General features: G+C 55.0%; 1 protein-coding gene and 1 pseudogene across 1 annotated transcript in view; both read left to right on the top strand.

Annotated features, from left to right (window-relative positions):
• Positions 1 to 3,251: 3,251 nt before the first annotated feature.
• PADI2 (peptidyl arginine deiminase 2) overlaps positions 3,252 to 23,460 on the top strand; it is a 43,790-nt gene continuing 23,581 nt past the window's right edge. Inside the window, exons 1-4 of the mRNA XM_047726511.1 lie at positions 3,252 to 3,479; positions 15,495 to 15,678; positions 16,635 to 16,707; positions 22,585 to 22,646. Coding sequence (XP_047582467.1) covers positions 3,388 to 3,479; positions 15,495 to 15,678; positions 16,635 to 16,707; positions 22,585 to 22,646 — 411 coding nt within the window. The 5' untranslated portion in view covers positions 3,252 to 3,387. The remainder of the gene's footprint in view (positions 3,480 to 15,494; positions 15,679 to 16,634; positions 16,708 to 22,584; positions 22,647 to 23,460) is intronic.
• On the top strand, positions 11,060 to 11,150 carry LOC125099536 (uncharacterized; annotated as a pseudogene).

Raw genomic sequence — 23,460 nt, forward strand, 5'->3', positions numbered from 1 at the left:
TATTGTCAAGGCGTTTACTCCCGGAATTGATACCCAGACCATACCAGGAACTACTGGGGCGTTTATTCCCGGAATGAAGTCCGTGGATGTAAACAATATGGCTACCTAGGCAATATGGAGTTGCTCTGGCAAGGCAGGCCCTAATAGTTAAACAGGTTTTAACATTAAATCGGCCCTAACACTGAGTACCACCAGCATCTCCTATAAGGAAGAAGCAGCTAAGGTCCAGAACAGTCCCCTAGCTAGTGAGGGGCAGAACTGGACTTGACCCCAGCTTTGCCAAGTCCAAAGGCCATGCACGCTCTTCACCGCCAGGCCAGTTGGTTCCCCTGTGCAAATTGGGAATAATAATAGCTTCCACCTCATAGGGTTGTTGGAGGATTAAACGAGCTAAGAGGTGCAAAGCCCTCAGGGCAGCTCCTGGCAGAGACTTAGGGCTCAGCCAGCATCATCACCCACAGCAGCACCGGACTGCCTCCAGGCGGGCCCTATAAGATCACACTCAAAAAAAGCTAACAGTGGTATCTCTGGTCCTGAGGTCCTGGGTGATCATATCTTTTTTTTTCTTTTTCTATACTAATCAGGTATTCATTGTATATTTCTTTCTTCTTGAATTTTTCCATGAACTATGTCCTCGGTTATCTGTCCCTCGTCTCAAAGCAGGCCTGTGATGTCTGAGTCACCTCCCCATGACCTGGCACAGGGAGACCCCCGGGGACAGGATCATAGCACGGAACGGCTCAGAGGAGCCCTCCCAGCCCAGGCTCTCCAGCCACACACTTGGCAGGAGATGGAATTGCGGGTGTGGGGTGCAGATCAGTGCCAGGAAGCTGCCCACACTAAGCCTGTTCTTTGTTGGCATTCCCCAAAAGACACAATGAGATGCCTTTGCAGCTCTTCCGGGCCCCAGGGGAGCGGTGGGAGCAGCCGTTATGCGTGAGACCTCCGGCCCCGAATCCCCCAACAGCTGTGACCACTTCAGCTATTTTAAACCCTTGGGCACCAGGAGGCTCCCCTCACACCGACCAGTGCCGTGACCCAACTGCAGGCCCTGAGCCAGGGGTAGGAACCCGAATGTGGGTCCCCTGGGTCCAAGTTGGATTTTTGAAGGAGTAGGAGTTTCATCTCTTGACTGCTTGCTTTGTACCAGGCACTGTGTTCGTGTTTCCCACACATTGTCTCCTTTAATGCCATCCTCACACCTATGCGAGAGGTCCCCAAAGGGCAGGGTGAATTGTCCAGGGCTTCATGATGTGGTCCCCACAAAGGAACTAGAACTTAGGTTTCTTCATCTACTAATCAAGAGACAGCATTCCATCTCTGCCGTGACCTGCTCTGTCCCCCAACCCATTCCCCCATGGCCACACAAGTCCCTACATTGGCTCTGCCCCTCTTGGGAGCTGGGAGGTGGAGGGTGTTGGGGTCCATTATCAAAGGAACGAGACTGAGGCAAGTGAAAGTTATGCAAAGCCTTAGTCTATGCCAAACATTAGAAGTCAGACTGACCAGCCAGGGCCGCCTCTGAAGAGAGAGACCCCCTCCCGATCTCACAGGCTGGTTTTATAGGGCATAACCGCAGACCCAAGGTATGTGGCTTCTATTGTCAAGGCATTTACTCCCGGAATTGATACCCAGACCATACCAGGGACTACGGGGGCATTTATTCCCAGAATGAAGTCCGTGGATGTAAACAATATGGCTACCTAGGCAATATGGAGTTGCTCTGGCTAAGCAGGCCCTAATAGTTAAACAGGTTTTAACATTAAATTGGCCCTAACAGAGGGCAAATTCCTTACCATTTGTGCGGCTCCCTTTCTTCATCTGGAAAGTGGCAGGGTTATGGGGAGGGTACAATGATCTAATTCAAATACATGAAAAGTGCCGCTGGGACAGCACCTGGCATGGGAGAAGAATGCATTAAGGGCCTGCTGTCATTCCTTCTCTCCTGGCAATCACCACCCCTTGCCTGACGTTATCACTATCCTGCTCCGGTCGTGACCTGCCAGGGCCCCAGTGGGGGTGCAGCATTCCTCCCCCCAACTCCAGGGCCCTAGTTTCTGGGTGGGTGAGATGAGGTTGTCATGCTTCATAATCCCCAGGAAGGGGGCACCCCTGGCATATGCCCAGGATCTGCCACATAGTAGGGACTCAAAAACAATTCTGGGAGAGGGGTGCTCAGACGAGAGCCCCCCCCTCAAGGGACCCTCGAAGTCAGCTCCCAGGTGCACAAGCTTTCTCCTCTTTGGCGGGTAGCTGCCGTCTCCTGAGTCTCATTCCTATCAGAAGTTACCAGAGTCTCTCTGACTCAGTGAGCCTTTTGGGACAGATGCCCCCCACCCCAGCCCAACTCAGACCTTCCCCTTTGTCCACCCACATTCCTCCCAGATCCTGGCTGCCCATGAGCAGCTGGGCTCTTCACCATCTCTTAATTTGGGCCATCTCAAGAAGGCTGCTGGGGTCAGAGGCTGGGTGTGCCTCAGCTCTGGGCACTGGTAAGCCCCCACCCGCTCATTCAGGGGCACCCCATCCCAGGGCTCCATTCCCCCAGCAACCCTACCCTCTTCTCAAACATGAACCCCCTCCAGCCTACTCCCTCCTTCTTGTAACCTGCGTCCACTCTGACCCCTCCTCGCTGAAGAAGTCACCCGAGGCTCCCACTGCACATCCAGCCAGCGATGCCTTGGCTTGGCGTTCTGACCCTTGTAGGCTGCTGGGTTCCCCTGCCAACTGCTCCCCGTTCTCCCTCATCATAGGGGGTGGATGGGGATGTCATCTTCTCTCTGGCTTCCTGGCTTTCCTCCGGACACTGCCTCTCCTCCCTTCCCCTTAGTTTGCAAACGCCTCCTTTAGGAAGGCTCAGGTCAGGACCCCAAGCCGGGTTAGGGCGCCCACTCCCTCTGGGCTACCACCACTTCCTGTCCTCGCCCCTGTTAACAGCTCCGCGGCTGCATTATCTGCCCTGAAAAACTGGGGGCGCCCGGAGGGGAGCCCGGCCCTGCGTCCTGGCGCCCGGTAGCTGGGGGCCCACTGAAAGTATACTGAGTCAGTAAACCAGCCGTGGAAAGGAGGAAATGGGCAACCGCCGACTTCACCCCGATTACAGACCCGGGGATGGGGAACACGAGTGCGCGGGCGATGGCGCAGAGGTGGGGGGAGCTGCGGGGAGGGTGGGGGCGTGGCCACGCTTGACGGACGGGCCCGCCCTCTGCTGCGAAGCGGAGGCCAAGCGGCCGCCCCGCCCACCGGCCATAAATAGAGCGGAGCGCGCGGCCCGACCGCCGGCAGCTGGAGTGGGCTCACCTGCGGCAGGTGCTCCGGCAGGTGCTCCGGGCCGACGCGACCTGGGCCGACGCGACCTGGACGAGCGAGGACCGGCACTGCGGGAAGATGCTGCGCGAGCGGACCGTGCGGCTGCAGTACGGGAGCCGCGTGGAGGCGGTGTACGTGCTGGGCACTTACCTCTGGACCGATGTCTACAGGTGAGTGGGGCCCCCGAGACCGCCGGAGACACCCCTACCCCCGCCGATCCCAGAAACCCCGAGCCCCTCCTCGGATGTGGGGTCGCGACGGACTTCCTCCAGCGCGAGTTGCTGCTCATCTTGAGGCCCTTGTATCCAGAAATCCTTAGAAACTCACCCGGAAGACCGACTGCCCCCAAACCGACAGCCTCCCCGAAATCCTGACACCCTCTCACACACCCTAACACAGACCTAGCTCCCTCATCATCCCTTTCCCAGACCCCCTCCCCTGGAGCCCAGTCTTCCCATGGTCTGACCCTCTGCAGCCCCTCACCCAGAACAAACCGGGAGACCCCTAGTCTTTCCCCTTGCTCTCCCCTTAACACCTCCCTTCTCCCCCCTAGGCTCTCCCCTTCCTCTCAGACCCTTCTGACTCATCACCCACCTCAAAGCAGCTGAGCTTCTTCCAGGATCTGCTGGGGGGAGGGGGGTGCGGCCAGGGCCAGGCCAGAGGGGAGCTGCCCTGGGGCGGAATCTGGCCCTGGGGGTTACTCAGGCTCCAATTTCGCCCTGTGGGGGCTGCTGGTGGTTGCCTGTCCCCAGGCACTGGCTGTGAGCTCCATGTCCCTGAATGGCTTCCCCTGACTTCACCCTGGAGTTGGGGAGACTTGGTTCCGCCAGGCTGCAGGGTGCAGAGGAAGGGTCTTCAGAAGAAGAGCGTCCCTGACTGCACCCTGTTCCCTCCCCCTCTTCTCTGGCCCATAGATTTTGGTGGGATACAGGGTTTCTGAAATAGCAGGAGATAGGGTGGGGAAATTGAGGTCATGACCCTCCCCACTGCCCCTAGCCCCCAGGAAACAGGGGGACCCCATGGTCCCCCTCCTGTATTCTGTGGGTCACCCTTGTGAAGTTGTGGCTGGTGTGTGCAAAGGGGTGAAGGGGGACCCTGGCAGGATCATTCCGTGAGCAGCCCTCTCCTGCAAGCATGGCTAGAGTGGGATGGGCCAGCACTGACAGGATAACCTTGGACAGGTCCCCTAACCTCTCTGTTCCTTGAGCTAAGCTGGAGCTGCTGATGTGTCTCATTGCCCCCAAATCATTCTGCCATCCGGAGTACCCGCCTCCCCAGGACCTTCACCAAATCCCATCCCTGCCTCTCCCCACGCCTCCTCCCCACCCCATCCTCGGTCACCTCCGGTGGCCCTGGCAGCCCTGCCCAGCCAGTCTCCTGCCACCCCTTCATCAGGCTCTGGCCACGCTGATACCATTAGGGCCCCAGCCTCCTCCTGTGAGGACAAAGGGTCCCGTCACCATGCAGACAAGGCACCCTCTCTGCTCATCGGCCCCTGGCCTCAATTGTGCACATGGAAACTTCAAGGTGGTTTCTGAGGGTCAAAATACAGCAGAGGACTGTGGTCCAGGTCTCAGTGGCCTGGAAGGGCTCCCCTCTGTTCCCCACCCCCAATCCTAAACCAGGCACTGCCAGGGAACGGGCGGGGAGCCAAGGCACTCAGGTCTCTAAGCCTCAGCTGTCCCTATACCCGCCTGTTTGTTCACTGGAGCACTTTTGCTGCAGCCTGAAAGGCTGGCATTGTGCCTCTGGTTGGGGGATGGGGAGAAGGGAGGGGGGTTCATCCTTAGGCCTCCTGCCCTCCCCTGTCCTGGCAGAGAGAGGCCCAGCCCCAGTAGGGAAGTGTGTGGGGGAGGAGTGGACCCACCATCCTCCCTCTGGCAGGGGGCAGAGGTGTGATGATCCCCTTTGTCCTTTCCCAAGAAAGCCCCCACTGCCACGATGACCCCCGTCCCCCAGCTGCCCTTCACTTAAGACCCTACCACCCACCAAGAGTAGAAGCTTGGTCTAGACCAGCACGGTCCAGCAGAAATAGCATGCCGCTACAAAGAGAGCCGCAGGTGTACGTTAATTTCCTATCACCCACAATTTTTAGGATTCCAATAAAGAGGTGAAATTAATTTTCATAGTGTATTTTATTTAACCCAAGAGATCCAAAATACTAGCACTCCAACATCTAATCAGTTTAAAATGATTAAGGAGATAGTTTACATTGTCTTTTTCATACTAAGTCTTTGAAATTCAACATGCGTTTTACTTTTTTTTTAAGATTGATTGATTGATTGATTGATTGATTTGACAGACAGAGATCACAAGTAGGCAGAGAGGCAGGCAGAGAGAGGAGGAAGCAGAGCCCCGCGGAGCAGAGAGCCCGATGCGGGGCTCGATCCCAGAACCCTGGGATCATGACCTGAGCCAAAGGCAGAGGCTTTAACCCACTGAGCCACCCAGGTGCCCCCAATGTGTGTTCTATACTTAGGGCTCGTCTTGGTACAGACACGCTGAATCTTGGGCTCTCAGTAGACACAGGTGCCTGGTTGCCACTGTCCTGAACAGCCCAGGCCAGGGTTCCAACCCTCAACACTAGTGCATTTGGAGCCGGATAATCGTTTGTTATGGGGAGGCTGTCCTGTGCAATGTTCAGCAACATCCCTGACTTCTAAACTCTAGACGCCTATAGTAAGTCCTCTGTCGCTGTGATGACCCAAAATGTCTCCAGATAATGGCAGCAACCCCCTAGCAGGAGGACAAAAACACCTCCAGCTGAGAACCACTGGTCGAGTGGAAGGAAGCCTCTTTCAGAACGAAGGAGACGGGCTGTTACTCCTCCTGCCACTCCTAGTATCCGTGGCAGTAAGGGCTAGGGTCCGTTTTAATAATAGCAGGGATATTAGTGAGCACTTGGAAACCAAATGCATTCTCTTGTCTCTTCCTCACCACGGATCTTGGAGATCAGGCTGAGATCATCTCACTTTCTAGATGAGGAAGCAAGGCTCAGAGACGTGAGGCCAGTCGCCTGATGTCAGACAGGATTTGGGTCCGGGTCTGTCTGACTCAGAACCTGTACTCTTAACCTCCACTGCATTGTGTGTGACTTTAAAACTAGCAAGTTGAACTGGGTGACCCTCTCGGCCAGTGTTTCTTCCTCCCTCCAATGCCTCAAGACCCTTCACCCACCCCCTTTCGACCCTGCACTTCCTACAGAGTCCTTCTGGACCCAGATATAGGTTCTGACTCTAGATCCAACATGAGTCTTCCCTTCTGCCCAGGGTCTCCAAGGAGACATCAAGGGACAAGGCTTTGTGGACCCTGGGCCCAGCTAGTAAGGGAGTGTGTTTGGACCCCTCACTTCCCTTGTGACAAAAGTGAGTGAACAGGTCTCAACACCCACCTCCTCTTCCCAGGGGCTCGGGCCTCTTTTCCTGAGATGTATGCATGGCCCCCCCTTTCCTACAGATACACAGTGGGAGCCACAGCTGTGGGTGAGGAGGCCACACGGGGGGGGGGGGGGTCCTCAGCAGACCCTGTGGTTGACCCACCCTCTCCCAGCCACACTGGCCCCTGGGGGTAGATGTCCTGACCCTGGAACTTTCTGCGTGCTGGTTTCCAGTGATCTATAAGTAAATAAATGCACAGAAAAAGGAAGTCGCTTTTTTTCCTAGAGATTTACTTTGCAGTTGTTAAAGGTACTTGCTGTTTCCTTCTCTCCATCCCAAGCATCTTCTCTTAGATCTGGCATGTGTATGCCTTGCCCACACCATCTCCCCCGACAGTCCCTTTACCTGCCAGATGCTTCTTCACTGGGGCTGGCCCGGGTTCCCCTCTGCTTCAGGCTTGCAGCTGGAGAGAGCAGAGAGAGAGTGGCTTCCCCATGTTGATTTCAGCCTCCCCGCTCACCTCTGGTTTCCCCCCAGAGCCGGGAAGGATCAGAGAAAGGGCAGCCTTGGAGTCGGGTAACGGGGGTGATCACACTGTGCCTGATTGTCCCACTGACCCACAAACCAGGCTGTGTAGACAGCTTCTCCTCTCCCTCCCTTGGTCTATGCATCTGTCCAGGGGAGTCAGAGGCGTACCCTTCTCTCTGGTGCAGAAAGGTCAGGATCTGTTTCCTAAAGCCTGCAGAAGCTTTAGGACGCAGATGACCTTAACAATGGTCTTTTGCCTCTGCGGAGCATTCTCCTAATTATAGCTGACATCAGGATGAGATGGGGGGTGGGAGTGATTCCCCCGCCCCCTCCCATGGGATACCCCAAGGCAGAAGCTGGCCAAGGGTACTAGGGCAAGAGAAGCGAGCACAGTAAAATGCTGGGAAAACAAGGAGGGGTACAGAGATGTATCCCACCTTGGGGAAGAGCCTGGAGAATCAAAATTCACTATCTCACTCTCTTGTCCCTTCTTAGACTTCCTTCTTGTTCCTTGGTTGGTGTGAGTGTTTTAGAAATTATCCTTAGGACAAAGGCCAAGGGTGGGGGGATCTGTGATCCAGTTAGAAGCATTAGAGAACTGGGGTGCCATGGTGTCCCCATCCCTGAGAGTGCCAGGCCCTGCCTCACAGATCCCATCTCCCGCCAACTACCCTACACACATTCTACTCTGGCCACGTTAATTTTGTGGATGCTATTAGCTCTTGACCACACTAAGCTCATTTGTTTCACAGGACCTTTGTACGTGCTGTTCCCTCTGTCTGGAGTACTATTCCCCAAACCTCTGCAAGCCTGACACTTCATCCATCAAGGCTTAGCTCACACATCACCTCCTCTGAGAAGCATTCTTCATTACCCTCATTTCATGACACACTATCTCAAGCCCCAAGCATTCTCTGCCTCCATGCCATTTTTCCTCCTGCAGATCTTATTAACTTAATATTACTGGATAACATTTATTGAACACATATTCTGTATCAGACTGCCTTCCTAACACCTTCCATACTCATCTCACATGTATTTAATAATTTACATGTGTTTAAACCTCACAACAATTTTAGGAGTTAGCTACGGTTGCTGGCCCACTTCGTTGGGGAAACTGAGATAAGGAACATTTGTCCAAGTTGGCACAGCAGGTAAATGATGGCACTGCCTCACCCCAGCCCCAGACTACTCTGCCAGGCTGCCTTCTAAGGACTTATGTTTGGGGCATGTCCCCTTCACACCTGCTGCCTTCCTTACTCCCCTGTACCTCCAGCCCTCACATCAATGAAGGCCTCCTTCACTGAGTAAATGAATGGATGGATGTGGCCAATGATGCATGTAGATCGGCCTGTCACTGGGCTGAGCTCCCCACCCCCAGCCTCAAGGGATGAGCACTGTTGGACTGGCCAGTGGAAGGTAAAGAGCATGTGGCCGAGCTTGGCCAGAGCAGCACTTGCTCCTAAGGAATCAGGCCAGATCAGGTGGCCTCATAAATTAGAACAGCACCCAGCACTCTCAACCCTAAAAAGGAGGTCTTGCCAGGAGCTGTTTTGCAGCTCTGGTTTCAGGCTAGTTCCTCGGGGGGAGGCAGGGTTCTAAGGAGGACCTGGTACCCTGTGTGTGCAGCCCACAGCCCCAGACACAACTGGGGTCCTGCAGAGGCTTCCTTTCTTGCCCACAGGACCTGCCAGGTTGGGAGCAAAGTGGCAGGAGCTCACCACTGTGTCAATCCCCCAGCTGGACAGGGACACCTGTTAGATGGGGGAGGTAGGGGGAGGCCAGTTTTCAGAGGCAGCTCTGCCTGCCTAGCCCTGCCAGGCTCCATGGCCGGGGGCTTTGACTGGCCCAAGCCTGCCTATCTAGGTCACACACCCAAGCCTTCGGTGTTCCTTTTCTGGGCTTCAGACCCCACCTTCAAAATAAGTAGGGGTCTCTAGAGGTTCCTTCGGGCTTCTCATTTGCTCCTCTCCTGAGCCAGGCCCAGGATTCCCCATCCCCATCTAGAGGACCTTTAGGGAAGACTGTAACTTCTGGACCTCCCCCCAGGAAGGGAGCAGACAGGCCAGGGGTTCAGAGAGCTTGAGTTTACCTCGCACTTGGCCGTTACTGTCCCTGAGACTCAGATCCAGTGCTCACACTCTGGAGGTCTGGACAAGCTCATCTGTAAAAATGGATGATACTGACACAGACCTCCTGGGGTTTCAAAAGGATGGGTGGAGATCACGTAGGCCAAGGGCTTAGACCAGTGCCTGGTGCATGATAAACACTCAGTAAGTCATTATCATGAATTAGTACTGGGATTATTTTAATATTATTAAAACAGTGATTAGCTTTGGCCTCCAAGCATCCATAACACTCACGGGAGAGAAAAGTTGAACAACATTTGTTTGAGGTGCTGTTTAAAGCATCAACAAAGTGGGGAGGGAGGGAGGAGTCCTGGCAGATGGAATCAGGGAAGACTTCCTGGAGGAGGCAGCAACCAAGCTGAAGGATGGACAGGGGTTCACAGTGTGACCAGGACATACCACGCAGGAGCAACGGTGCCTGGCAGGACTGTTGGGACACATGCAGACAGAAAGGCAGAAAGGGCATAGACTCAGTGGCCTACAGTGCAAGGCTGCAGAGTGTATGAGCTCAAACCAGAGCTTTGACTGTGAGGCTCAGGTGTTGGGCTTTGTTACATAGGCAGTGGGGAGTTTTTGAAGCTGTCTGGAAAGGGAGTGATCACGGATTTGATTGTTTCTGCCCTAAGGAGAGGGGCCAGCTAGAAGCACCAGTGTCCAGGGAGAGAGGCAGCTGAGGTCACTGGGCAGAGAAGGGGACTTGCTGAAGGCAAGGCCTTTTCAGGGCAGCCACCCACCTCGGGGCTCCAGACCCCGTCATGGCAAGCTGAGGCTTCACCTTCCTCCTCTCATCCACATCCTTGAGGGTGCTCACGCTGGGCTTGCGTGCCGGGTTGGCACCTGCGAACCCCTCAGACTCCTGCAAAGACCGGAGGGCAGGATGTCACACCCGCAGCACCAGGAGCCGGGTTCGCTGGAGCGGGGGGAATTGGGGGGGGGGTGATCCCTGGCTGGTGTTAACGAGGCCCAGGACAGGTGGAGAAGCTGGGAGGGCCAGACGCCAGCCAGAAGCAGGCACATCACACCCTCCAGCCTGGGGCTGAGTGGGCACCCCAAGCCTGCAAGGCCAAACCAGTAACCTCCCCACTGAGTGAGTGAAGACCAGAGAGGCTGACTGGCTCCCCAGAGGCCCTACGTGGGGCCGAGCAGCTGTTAGATCACAAAGCCTATTCCCCTGGGCTGGGCTCAGGAAGCAACCCTCTTCCACATCCAACACTGCGTTCCAGTCTTGCTCAAAGTTCCTTTGTTTACCAGCCATTTCTCTCCATTTCCCCAGCCACCACTTTGTCCCACACCACCATCATGACTCACCAAGACAGCTGTGGAGTCACCCTCTCCCTGAGTGCCCCCCTTCCGGTGTTGCTTTCCTGAAATGCTTTCCCCACTCTGCACCCTGGGTGATCCGTCCTCGGGGCAAAATCAATCATGACCCCCGCCCCCAGAAGCCTTTGGTGCCCTCGGTGGGGAGGGCCAGCCCCTCACCACAAGCTAGGTCCTCTCCCCTGATCCGCCGCCACTCCCCGCCCACAAAACTGCAGCCACAGTGATCTCCCTCCAGTCCCTCCAACGCACTGGGCTAACATCTACCTTGGCCCCCACCCAGGTGTTCTGTGCCGCCTGGAAATTGCTCCTCTTCCTCCTCCCTTTGTCCAGTTCACTGGTTCTTAAACTGTGGTCCCTGGACCAGCAGCAGTAGCAGCAGCTGGGGACTTGTTAGAAACGCAGTCTGAAGTTGCGATGTTAAGACCATGCCTAAGTGGCCAGGCTTGCTCCTTCCCCAGGTCTGGTTTGATAAATGCTGGTGATAGAACAAGTCTGATTTATATCCTGCCTCTTCTGTGGGAAGTGCCTGGGATTCTAGGGATCTGATCAACCTCAAGAAATGATAGCACATTCAGCGTCATAGCTTTTGAAGATGACTGTTGTTAATTTGCCGTTAAGTGAATTATAAAACTGGGAAAAGAAATGTAGTTTCTTTCCATGATGTATATGTACAGCAAGTCATCGTGTTGGTCATGTTAAATATATGTAATTATATTTGTCAATTGTTCTTCTGCAAATTTGGGGGAGAAAAAGAAAGGTAAACCTCGTTTCCCGGGCCCCACCCCAGATCAGCTGAGTCAGAGACAAGATGGTCCAACAACCTGTATTTTAACAGACCCTTCCGATAATGCTGATGCACGCTCCAAATTTAAGATCCGCTGGTCTAGTGAATTCTTGCTGTCCTTCAGAGTATAGAGTTAGACCCCAACTCCAATGCCACTTCCTCCAGGAAGCCCTCCCTGACCTGCAGGCCGGGGCTTCATGGCACACATTGCTTCTATGTTAGAGCCATTCTCACCACCAAAACCACATCGTCAGCTGTGTAACCCATGGAAAGTTCTTCTCTTCCACTAGAACATGTACTCCATGGGCCCAGGGAACCTGTTCTCTTTTGCTGATCTGCCCCCAGCACCGGGAACTGTGTCTGGCACTTAGGAAGTGCTCAGCCAATGCAGGTTGAATGACCACATAAGCAAGCCCTGTTCTTCCAGTCCTTCCCGCAGCAAACACCTAGATTTACTGTGAGCCTGGACTGGGCCAGGGGCTGAAACAGGAAAAAGAGACAACCCCCACCTTCAAGGACCTACAAGAGGAAAAAACACGGATGGAGACAAATGGATTGAGCTGGGTCTTTAAGGAGGGATGGTGAGTTGCCTGGCAGAGAAGTCAGGGAAAGGAAGGGTAGAAGGAATGGCATTTGCATGGGATAGTGCAGGCTGCAGAGGCTGGAGAGTCATGCTGAGACCCAGTGACGGAATGTCACTGGTTGGGTCCCATCTTTTATTGTATTGTCTGCCATCGAGGAGCTACTGAATATTTTCAAGCAGGCAAGTTGCCTGATTTCATTTTATTAATCCCTCTGTGATACAGTTTGGGAAACCAAGAAGGGTGGGTTCAATCATTCATTTATTCCCACTGAAGAATATATGGAGGGTGTGGCCTTGTCCAGGGCACTGGGGTGCAGTGGTTGGCAGAACAGATGTGTCCTGGGGACTGGCAGCCTGTCCCAGGCATGCTACCTTTAGCCTCCGTCCCATAAGCTGGAGGTCCTGGCCACCATCAATACCCTCATTCTCTCCCTCAGTACCATCCTAGGCCCCTCCCTGCAGCCCCCTGGGACCACTGAGGCACCCCCCTAGCCCCTGGTTCTCGGGTTTCTGGGGGATGAGTTCTGAGCGGTTCTTCCTGGGGAGGGAGGCAGCCAGCAGGCTCTGTAGGGGACAATGGTTGCCTTTGTTGCTTCTGCCAGAGCCTCTCCAGGAATAGCTGTTTGCTCAGCTCAGAGCAGGGCTGGTGCTGGGGTAGGAGGGTGTGGGGCCCAGGCGCTAACCCCTGGAGCCTCTGGGGTCTCCAGCAGCTTCTCACCAGCCCAGAGGAACAAAGGAGGCAGCTATGGTCATCACTTAAAGCAGCTATGGTCAGTGTCCCGTCCTAAACGCATCCTGTCTATGAGTTTAGAAAGCATTCTTTTTCCTAAATAGAACTGTATGCAGAAACCCAATATGTGAAACCAGGTGGCATCAGTGGCTCTGTTTAAAGGAGAGTGGGGACACAGCCAAGAGATCCCCAGCTTTTTCGTGCCTCCCTCCTCACCCCTTTGCCCAGGGCTTGCCCCCTCTGCGCTGCCCAGATGCCAGCCACCAGCTGACCTGGTGCCACGCTCCCATGTCACACTTGGTGAAACTGAGGCAAAGTGCCTTGTAGACAGAACGTGGCAGACCACTGCCGACAAGTGTCCAGCCTCTGATCAGCCCAGTGGCCCCGTGAGGAGCTGGGAAATGTAAAAAGGAGCAGATAGACAAGAAACAGGGTGGCCCTGGAGCTTTTCTTTCAAGCTCCTCTCCCAGGCCCAGGCGTGGACTGCCAGACCCTGGTCCACACTCTCCTGTGGTGCCCACCCAAGACCAGTGATTCTCTGCCACTGTCGGTAGCCTGGGTCATCAGAGAGACCCTGCATGACTCACACTCATGGCCCCGGCCACTCCAGGGCTCTCACCACCAGGCCACACGGCTGAATGTCCAGACCAGTGGTTCTCAGAGTATAGGCCTGGACCAGCATCACCAACCATTCCTAGAAATGGTAGAAACACAAATTCTCAGGCCCCACTGCAGACCTACTGAATCTGAAACTCAGAGGAGGGGCCAGGCAATCTGTCTGCAGAAAAATATTCCAGGTGACACTGCTGAGCTGGGAGAACCACTGGTGGAACCACTGGTTGGAGAACCACTCCAGCCCCTGGCCACAGCTGCCCAGCCGAACCTCCACCCGGCCAGCCAGACTCTCCAGGGAAAGGATCTACTAATCTCTAGCCTTAACAACACCAACAGAAAAACCAAGCAAACAAACCCGGAGACTTAGACTATTCCCCTGGATGATTCCGATGCCCAACCATTCCGGAAGACTATTCTGGAACCCAGGAAGGCACGGCCCTCCAAATAGCACGTGTGGCTCTGAGGCAGACACTTGTACCTACGTCTTAGTCCCAAATCCCATGAGAATCCCGCCTAAATCCATCTGAGCCCTCTTCACCCTCTGGGAACCTTCAGACCAGGGGATGGATTTAGCAAAATTGTCTGCCCTGGGCACCTCCCTCCCCCAGTCTCCCCGTCCTTCCTGTCACCTCCGCTTAAACCAGTGTCTTAGGCAGTAACAAAATACCTCGGGCTGGGTGGCTTAAACAAAGAAATGGATTTCGCACAGTCCCGGAGGCTGGAAGTCAGAGATCAGGGGCCCTTGTGGTCCTATTGGGGTGGGACCTCTTCCTGGCTCACAGGCGGCCGCTTTCTCGCTGTGAGCTCACACAGGCTTCCTTGTAGCATGGGAGAGAGAACGATCTCTCTTCCCCTTCTTACAAGGCGACCAGTCGGATCAGAGGGGACCTCGCGCTCATGATTTCATTTAAGGCTATCTTCTGAAAGCCCTCTCTTCAAATGCAGTCATGTCAGGCGGGGTAAGAACTTTGGCATGTGAATTTGAGGGCACACAGACGTGCCTACAGCAACTAAATCAAACTAGTCCGTTTCCTGCCCTGAAATCTTCATGAATTTTCAAGAATTCCAAGGATACTAGGACGCCTGGGTGGCTCAGTCCTTTAAGCCTCTGCCTTCGGCTCGGATCATGATCCCAGGGTCCTGAGATCGAGCCCCACATCAGGCTCCCTGCTCAGCGGGGAGCTTGCTTCTCCCTCTGCCTGCTGCTCCCCCTGCTTGTGCGCTCTCTCTCTCTCTCTCTCTGACAAATAAATAATATCTTTAAACAAAAAAATAAAAGAATTCCAAAACTATCAGCCATTTGTAGAAAAACCACTCCAGAGCCCCTAGGAATGACTCTCAGAGAAGGGAGTTCCAAGCTGGGAGAGGAACGTGTGGCCGGAGGGAGAGATCCTTGTGACAGAGCCAGCCCATTGCTGCCCCTTGAGGACCCAAGTCCCAGGCTCCTCCCCTGGGCAAACCCAGCGTTGTGACACCTGCCTCGTGCCCTTCCTCTGCCTGCAGTTCACACCCTGGATCGGGGATGGGTGCTGCCTTTGGTGCAAATTCATTTTTTGGTCTGAGCCTCAGTACCGACACCCTTAGGGCCCCACATGGCGGCCCATCAGAAGCACCAGGAAGTCTGTTAAGAATTCAGATCCCCGGGACGCCTGGGTGGCTCAGTTGGTTAAGCAGCTGCCTTCGGCTCGGGTCATGATCCCAGCGTCCTGGGATCGAGTCCCACATCGGGCTCCTTGCTTGGCGGGGAGCCTGCTTCTCCCTCTGCCTCTGCCTGCCACTCTGTCTGCCTGTGCTCACTCTCGCTTCTCTCTCTATGACAAATAAATAAATAAAATCTTTAAAAAAAAAAAAAAAAAAGAATTCAGATCCCCAGGCCCGCCCCCGAACATGCTGGCTGGGTGGATAGAAGACAGCCCCCAGGGCTCTGTATTGCTACCCAGTGCCCTCCCCACTACCTGGAGACTGTGGTGCAGCTGGGTCCTTGGGGGTCCCCCAGACCTGGCTCTCCCAGGGGTCTGCTGCAGCCCCGCCCCCCCCAGGAGTCTTCTTTGGAAACCCCTCGTCCCACCTGCCCTGGGATCCTCCCCGCACCATGACCCGCTCTCCTCTCTCCCCACAGCGCGGCCCCCGCCGAGGCCCGGACCTTCAGCCTGAAGCACTCCGAGCGCGTGCGCGTGGAGGTGGTGCGCGACGGGCAGGCCGAGGACGTGGCCACCAACGGCAAACAGCGCTGGCTCCTGTCGCCCAGCACCACGCTGCGGGTCACCATGAGCCAGGCGAGCGCTGAGGCCAGCAGTGACAAGGTACCCTGGCTAGGGACGCCCTCCGAGGGCGAGGGCAGCGGGAACCAGGGCGGGGCTAAAGCAGCGTCACCCAACTCCGACAGAACAGAACGTGCGCCACACTTGTCACTGCCCCGTTCTTAGCATCCATTCTCAAAGAACAGAAAGAGACAGGCGGCCTCCATTTTTATAGTATGTTTTCCTTAACCCCATAGATCACGTATTATTATTTTGACATGATGCTAATATTAAAAAAAAATCCACGACATACCGTATGTTCTTTTTTACACCAAGTCTGTGTCACGCTTAGAGCAACATGTCAGATCAGATTTGCCACGGGACACCCCTGTGGCTGGGGACTACTGGACACGGAGACTCAGGGCCAGACCGTGGAAGGATGGCTTCATGGAGTGTTAAAGCTGTGGGCTGCTGAGTGATATATTAGAATCACTGGAAGTTACAGCCCCAAATGTCCTTGGCCTCCTCCTGTATTAAATGGGGTGCTGAGTGCCCACGTAGTAGGGCAATTTGCCCAGTAGTAAAGCTGAGACCTGACATCTCTTCGCTGGGTTCTGTAGTTATGAACTTCCGATGCGCCCCGTGGCAGTGATGGCACTGGGCATTATTTAAAGAAAACCCCTCAGCCCTACCCCGGCTGCTTAGCAGGAGCAAGTCATATGCCATGGCAGATATGGCATGGGGGTAGGCAGCAGAATGCACCAGGACTCATAGGTAAGCAGTCAGTACCCTAATGCCCTCTAAGAAGAGGGGAGCCCCCTATCTGTTGGATAATTTGAGAGAAGCAGCCCACCAACCCAGGAATACTTCCTGGAGGAGAGGGTTTGTGTGTTTGGGGAGAATTGGCTTGAGAGGCTGTGAGGGGTGAGTCAGGGAGAGGGGTCACCGCAGATTTTCCTGCCTGTGATCTGTGATCTCTGTTCTTCTCTCCCTCCCAATGCACCCCCTTCCCTGCCAAGGTCACTGTCAACTACTATGAGGAGGAGGGGACTATGCCCATTGACCAGGCTGGGCTCTTCCTCACAGCCATCGGTAAGTTGGTGTGACTGCGGCCTGAGTGCTTTGCTCCCCGGGGGCTGACCCTGCTGCCCTTCTCAGCGGCACTTGGCCTGAGTCCAGTGCTGCAGACCTGACACTCAGAGCTTCCTCTGAATAATGCAGGCCTGAGAAGTGATGCCACACATGCCCAGGCCCTTCTGTCCTGGGGTGAGGGATGTCCTGCAGGAGGAGGCATACCCTGGTCTGCCAGCACCTCGCCCCCAATGTCAGCATCCCCACCCCAGGCTCTGTGGGCCACTGAGAAGAAAGAGCAGAGTCTGTTCCTCCCCTGCCTCTCCCCCACAGCCTGGAGAAGAGCTTGTCCCTCAAAGTGAGGGAAATGACCAGTCTGCTCTGTCCCTAACAGTCCCAGCTATCCCCTTGCCCTCCCTAGACCCTGCCCTGGGAACACAGAGAGGCAGCCTGGTTCCTTAACTCACCTAGTCCAAGCCTTTCATTTGGCATGGAGGACAGGGAGGCCCAGAGAGGTTAGAGAACTTGTTCAAAGTCACACAGCATCTCCCTGGCAGGTTGGGTCCGGGGCTCAGGACGATCCCCCTCTCCGGGCTCTTCCCATCTGCACAGCACTCCCCTGCCCAGGTTCTGGGGCTCGGGCGGTGTGGTTTTCTTCCAAGACTCCCCTCTTCTGCAGGTGAGGTGTTACTTTTACATCTTCCTTTTCATCTTAATTACATAATGTTTTAGCCAGGAGGACATGTCCGGGGGTCGTTCTGTCTGTCCAGCCTGATTTAGCATTGCCCGAGCTGCCCCACGGCAGGGTGAGAAAACTTTCAGCTGCTGAGAACCAGCCGAGTGCAGAGAACTTTAAAAGTTGCAAAAATGTCTCGCACTTACTCAAAACCTACTCTGGGTCCTCTACAGTGCTGGGTGCTTCGAAGAGGAGAAGGAGAAACACCCAACCTTTCTTGAGCGCCGACTGTGTGCCCAGTTCCGGTCCTTCACTGTCACGGTCTCAATCTTCTCTTCCAACTATGGCCAGGATAGATAAGGGGTCTCAGAACTTCCCCCCAAAACAACCAATTCCCACGCAGCTTCTCCTCCTCCAACCACCAGAGTAGCAGCAGTGTACCTCCGCCCTCAGCTTCTTCCCCAGTGGGCTTTGTTTGCTGGTCACCCTGACCCTCTTTCTGCACGGGGAGAGTGCCCGGCCTTGGGCTGGGCTCCTCGGGACACCCTCAGCGGGGGGGGGACCCCGGAGGAGGGTCCTCACAAGCACACACGGCCCCTGGGCGTCTCAGATGACCTGCCCTGAGGAAACCTAATCCCACAGAGACGGGGACACCTGAGGACGTAAGCAGGAAGGGCAGTGGCCAGTGGTCCCAGAGGGCTGACGCCACCATGAGCAAGTCTACCCCCGAAGCCAGGCAGACAGGATAGATGGCAAAACAGTGCCCCGTGAGGAGGCAGGACCAGACCCCCCCTCTCATCCGAAGGACTGGGGAGCTTGTGCTTGAGGGAACAGCAGGTTCCACAGACCAGTAAAGTGCCCACCCCGCCCCCAGTAATAAGCCTGACATTGTTGGTACTTGGCCAAAAAGAAAAAAATATGTGAATATTTATTTATAAAATATAAATAAAATAATTTGCCAACAACTATCACCATCATTCTAACATTTTTCACACTTAAAAAGTAGACAGAGGAATCATTCCAGAATAGAAGACAGTCACTTACATCGCCGAAATAAAGTCTTGCGAAACCTCACCCGCTGAACTTACGTTTCCTGTTCTACCAGGGACCCTGGGGGAAATTGGTTCCCCTTAGGGCCCGCTGGTCTGTCTGACCCTCTGGGTCTTGTCTTTCTCAGGCATCTATCCCAGGGGCCCTGAGCCCCAAGCCCTGAGTAATCATTGCCCCTTCCTAGGGAGGGCACCTCAGAGGTAAGGAATACCCCAAAAGTTCTGGGATAGGGGGCTGCCCCCCCAGGGATATATCAGAGTCCACCAAACCCTAGCTCTGCCCTGAGCCCCACATTCCTCACCTGCCCCGAGGGACCCACAGTGCCCTTGTGCACAGTGCTCACGGAGATCCGATCATGGGGCCTGGGGTAGACACTCAGTCAATACTAGTTCTTCTCGCCCTTCTGCTTGGGGTAGCCACATTTTCCTTCCACCTGGGCAAAGCTGAAGAACCCTATTGTCCCTCAGTCTTCCTCCTGGGACTTGGAAACAAATCCATGGTGCCCTTGGCCAAACCAGGCCCTGGGGCTTGGCTCCCAGTCCTGCCAAGGACATGCTGTGTGACCTCACCAAGTAGCCCGCCCCTTGGGACCTCACTTTCTCCCAGCTGTAAAACCAAGGCTTTGAGCCCGTCGACGGCCTTCAAGACTCCGGGTAGGACTGAATTGCAGAGTCCTTCCTGTGAAGGGGACTGGGGGAAGGGAGAGGCGGGAGACAAAGGAATGGTGTCCCCGTCTTGGCTGTGGTTCTGGCAACAGGAGCAGGACATGAGCCTTGAGGGTTATTAGCCTCATCCTAAGGACCTCATTTCTTGTACCCCTCCCCAGAGCCTAGGCTGATTGCCCTAGTTGGCTGTGGGGGAGAAAGTCCTGCCTCCCCACCGCACCCCGTGCTGCCCCGTTACATGAGAAGGGCAGGCACCCTGCTCCTGCCCCTGCCCCTGCGGGCCGGCGGCCTGCCAAAATGCTCATGCCTCTGTGTCAAGCCTGAAGCCTCGGTGTCTGGATTCTCAGGGCAGACTACCTTGAACTCAATCCCAGTGACATTTCCCATAAATCTGCCCCACACCCCAGGTGCCACCTGACCCCTTGGGGCTATTCTGGGGAGCTGAGGTAGGATTCTGAGCCTCTGGGAAATGTCGTCTGGAGCCCAGATGCCCCGAAACAGCTGTCCTCACCCCCCCTCCCCTTCAGGGAAGACAGAGCTATCTCAAGACAACAGAGCTCTGGGTGGGTCACGATGGCCCTGTCCTCTGTCCCTGCAAGGATCATCTCTGCGGAAATCTAGTTAAATGCGACATTGGAGGGAACTTTGAAGGGGAAAAGCCCAGGCGGTTGGGAGGTGGGTGATAAGAGAGCCTGATGACGTCATGTCTGAATTTTATAACAGGAAGTCAGTGAAACTTGTCTGAAGTTAAAGTTAAAACTTGTCCCAAGGGAGAGCAATAAGCGTAAGACTCGGTATTCCGGAGATTTCCTAAGGCAGGTGAGAGGATAGAATGGGCAGGAAACTGCTGTTTTTTAGAAGGTGTTTGGTGCTATTTGAGGTTTGCTTGTTTTGTGTGTGGGTTGTTTTGTTTTGTTTTGTTTTGCATTTTGTGCAAATATTCCATCGATAAAATTTTTATTTTAAAAAAAATTTTTTTAGAGATTTTATTTATTTATTTGAGAGAAAGAGAAGGAGCAGGGGGAAGGGGAGGGGGGGAAGCAGACTCCCCACTGAGCCTAGAGCCCAATGTGAGGCTCAATCCCAGGACCCCGGGATCATGACCTGAGTGGAAGGCAGAGGCTTAACCGACTAAGTCACATGGGCACCCCTACATCGACAAAATTTTTAAATTTAAGGAATTTATCATGAAGGAAGACACAGTTAAGTGCTTCGTAATTTCTCTCCTGTGGCCCACTGTGTCCGTGGACCCACCAACAGCCATGGTGTCCTGTCACCTTGAACTAGAGACCAAAGTCCCAGGGCTGCCAGGGTGGGGATGTGGCCAGCTCCCCTGGGAATGGCCTTAAGGGGAATAAGCCTTGGGTCTTTGACGGCAGACTTGGCTTTTAGAAACATCCCAAGGTGGAGATCAGCCTGAGTCAGTGGAGAGGAAACGGGCCAAAGTCAGGGGTCTGGAGTCAGAGGCCTGAGTGAGATGCCTGGCTCTCCACTCTCTGGAGACTTTGTGGGCATCTCCCTGCAGGATGCCTTGGTCTCCCCATCTGTGTGGTAGTGGTAAGTCGTCTCTGCGGGTGTGACTAAGGGGAGAACATGCGATGAGAGGCACTCTGCCTCGGGAGAAGGGAACTGCACACACAGAAGAGATTGTTACCTGGAAAAGCAAAGACAGGGGGTTCCTTAGGGAGCCCAGGACTGTGGCTGGTTCCCAGGGAGGAGCTTCGGGAAGCCAACCTCCCTGAAAGGCAACACTCACTGGGGAGTGTCCAGTTGGAAAGTTCATGAAGGTCTGGAAGTCAAAATCAATACTGTTCCTCCATCAGAGCCTTCAATCTCTTTAACAGCAACTGGCGGTACCTGCCTCCCCGCTTGGTCTAGAGAATCCCTACTCTGCACCAGCCTCCAGGTTATCTATCAGCCCAGTTTGCTGACAGATGACGTCTCGAAGGCTGGGTTCGCTCACCTCTACAGTCGTGGCAATAATATTTATCTCATCGGACTGGGGACTCCAGGGTAGGCAGGTGTCCCGAATGCCCACCGCTGGGCCCCCCACGCTCTGTAGAGCACCTGGAATGAGGAGATGCTCAATGATGATTTATTGACAGATGGAATTGATAGGACGAGCTTATCTAATAATCACGGCCTATGGCACCCAACTGACAGCCGGGCTGCAGAGGCTGGGACGCTGGGGTGCTCCCTCTCCCAAAGGACCAAGCGCCCTGAGAGTTTCCCCTGTCCTGCCTCCTTCTAGACCCAGAAAAGCCACATTCAGGGAATCAGGCTGTGAGCAAAGAGAGGACTTGTGTATTATCCCCAGGGTGAGCCACCTCAGGAAGGGTGACATCAGCAGCCTTTCCTGTGCCAGGACCCTCCTCCCCACCCGATCCAGGGAGAGAGCACGCCCGCCAAGGGGACAGACCAGGAATGCATTCACTCCCACCCAGCTCCCGCCTCTGTCCAAGTCATGCTCCGCGTGAGGCCGGGGCATTTCCAAGACCTGGACTCAGCTCATCCATTGCTCAGCTGACAACTCCTCAGCCCTACCCTGCCCTGTCCTGTTAGTCTCTAACTCGGGGGGCCATTTGGCAATGTCTGAAGACATTTCGGTTGTCGCAGTTGGGGGATGTCACTGGCATCTGGCAGGTGGTGGCCAGGGATGCTGCTAGACATCCTCCAATGCAGGTAGAGGAACTAGGGCTCAGAGAGGCTGTCCAACCTGCCCAAAGTCACACAGCTTATAAGCAGAAAACCAGGGTTTGAACCCAGCACTGTCTAACACTTAATCTTGGGCTCCTTTCACTGCCCCACATGGTTTCCATGAAGCTGGTCCTTAGGACAGGCCTAGAGATACCAAACAGCCCTTCCCCAAGAGAAAAAATAAACAGGGACCCCAGACCGAGTCCTCTACCTGAGAGCCTGGCTTTTTCAGGCACCCTCAGACCAAGAGGGATTGGAGACCCAGCTTCCCATCCAAGGTAAAACCCCGATGGGAGGCGGAATTTCTAGAAGAGATCACACACGTGCATGTGTGCACACTGCCAGGACAGACGGAGAAAGGCAGTCAGGGATGCCTATGAAAGTTTTCAAAATCCGAGCTTCGGGTCAAGCCAAATGCAATGTGCCCCAGTTCCGCTAATGCCGCCTGTCCACACGGGGCACGTCACTTGGCGTCTCTGAGCCAAGTCTCCTGGACCTATCTCGTGGGGCTCATCCCACCCACCACCCAGAACCGTCTGCGGAACCATGAAGGCTGGGGGGATCCCTGCCCTATGTGATCGCCCCTCTCCAGGCCGTCATGTGTGAGGTTGGCACAGTATCCACTTACATCCTCCATCGGGCGGTGGGGGGCTGGGGCAGGGGGCTGCCTGAGATGGCAGCAAGACCCTCCCCTTCCAGGGACCCAGGGACCAAGCAAACGTGTGAGCTGCACAGGGCTTCCCCCCCGGCCCTCACCCCACCCCGCCCTGTCTGGCAGGCTCCACAACTCACGCGTGTGTCTGTCCCCAGAGATCTCCCTGGATGTGGATGCAGACCGGGACGGCGTGGTGGAGAAGAACAACCCTGGAAAGGTACCGAGCTACCAGGGCAAACGGCCCCGGACTTGGTGGGGAGGCTCCCGGGGGTGCAGAGCAGAGCCCCAGGATGGGTGCTGCGGTCAGCCGCGGTCCTCCCCGCAAGCACAGACAGCTCCCCTTTTACAGAGAAGGAGACTGAGGCCCAGCGCAGGCTCCCACACAGCGCGCCCGTGGCAGAACCCACAGAGGAGCCAAGTGCCTCACAGCCGCAGCCGCCAAGCACCTTCCCGAGTCGGTTCCCCGTCCACAGGACGGAACACCCGGTTCGTAGAGCTGTTGGACGGTGTCCTGCCACAGAGGAGGCATTCGCTCTTATGCCTCGGCCTTCTTGTTCATTTTAAAACCGAACAAGGGAGACCCTCGGGAGCAGAAGGCCGCGTAAACCATTCTCGTTCAAGGCGTGTTATCTTTAAGGGCGCATCGACACCCCCTCTCTTGTTTTATTCACCCGTTCATTCATTCATCCCTGCATTGGTTCATATCTTCCTTCATTTACTCCCTCTGACCCTGCGTTCCACACTCCCATTCGGCTCCCCTACAGAGGACCATTTTAATGGGTTTGGCGTGTTCCTTTCCGTTCTCATGATTCTTGCAAAACACGCTGTGTGCTTGGTGCACGTGTGTCTTTTGCCTGCGTAGACAGCACTGTGTTCTCCGGCTCCTTCGGCTATGACCTTTGCCCTCCAGCCAGGTTTTAAGCTCCACTGGTTTTGCTCTGTGTACATGCAACGTTCCTTCTCCGTTCCATTTCCCGGCCTTCTAGATCACTTACGTTGGTGGTTTATGTTACTTTCATAATAACAACCCA

Source organism: Lutra lutra, chromosome 4, assembly GCF_902655055.1.
Source record: "Lutra lutra chromosome 4, mLutLut1.2, whole genome shotgun sequence".
Classification (NCBI taxonomy): domain Eukaryota; kingdom Metazoa; phylum Chordata; class Mammalia; order Carnivora; family Mustelidae; genus Lutra; species Lutra lutra.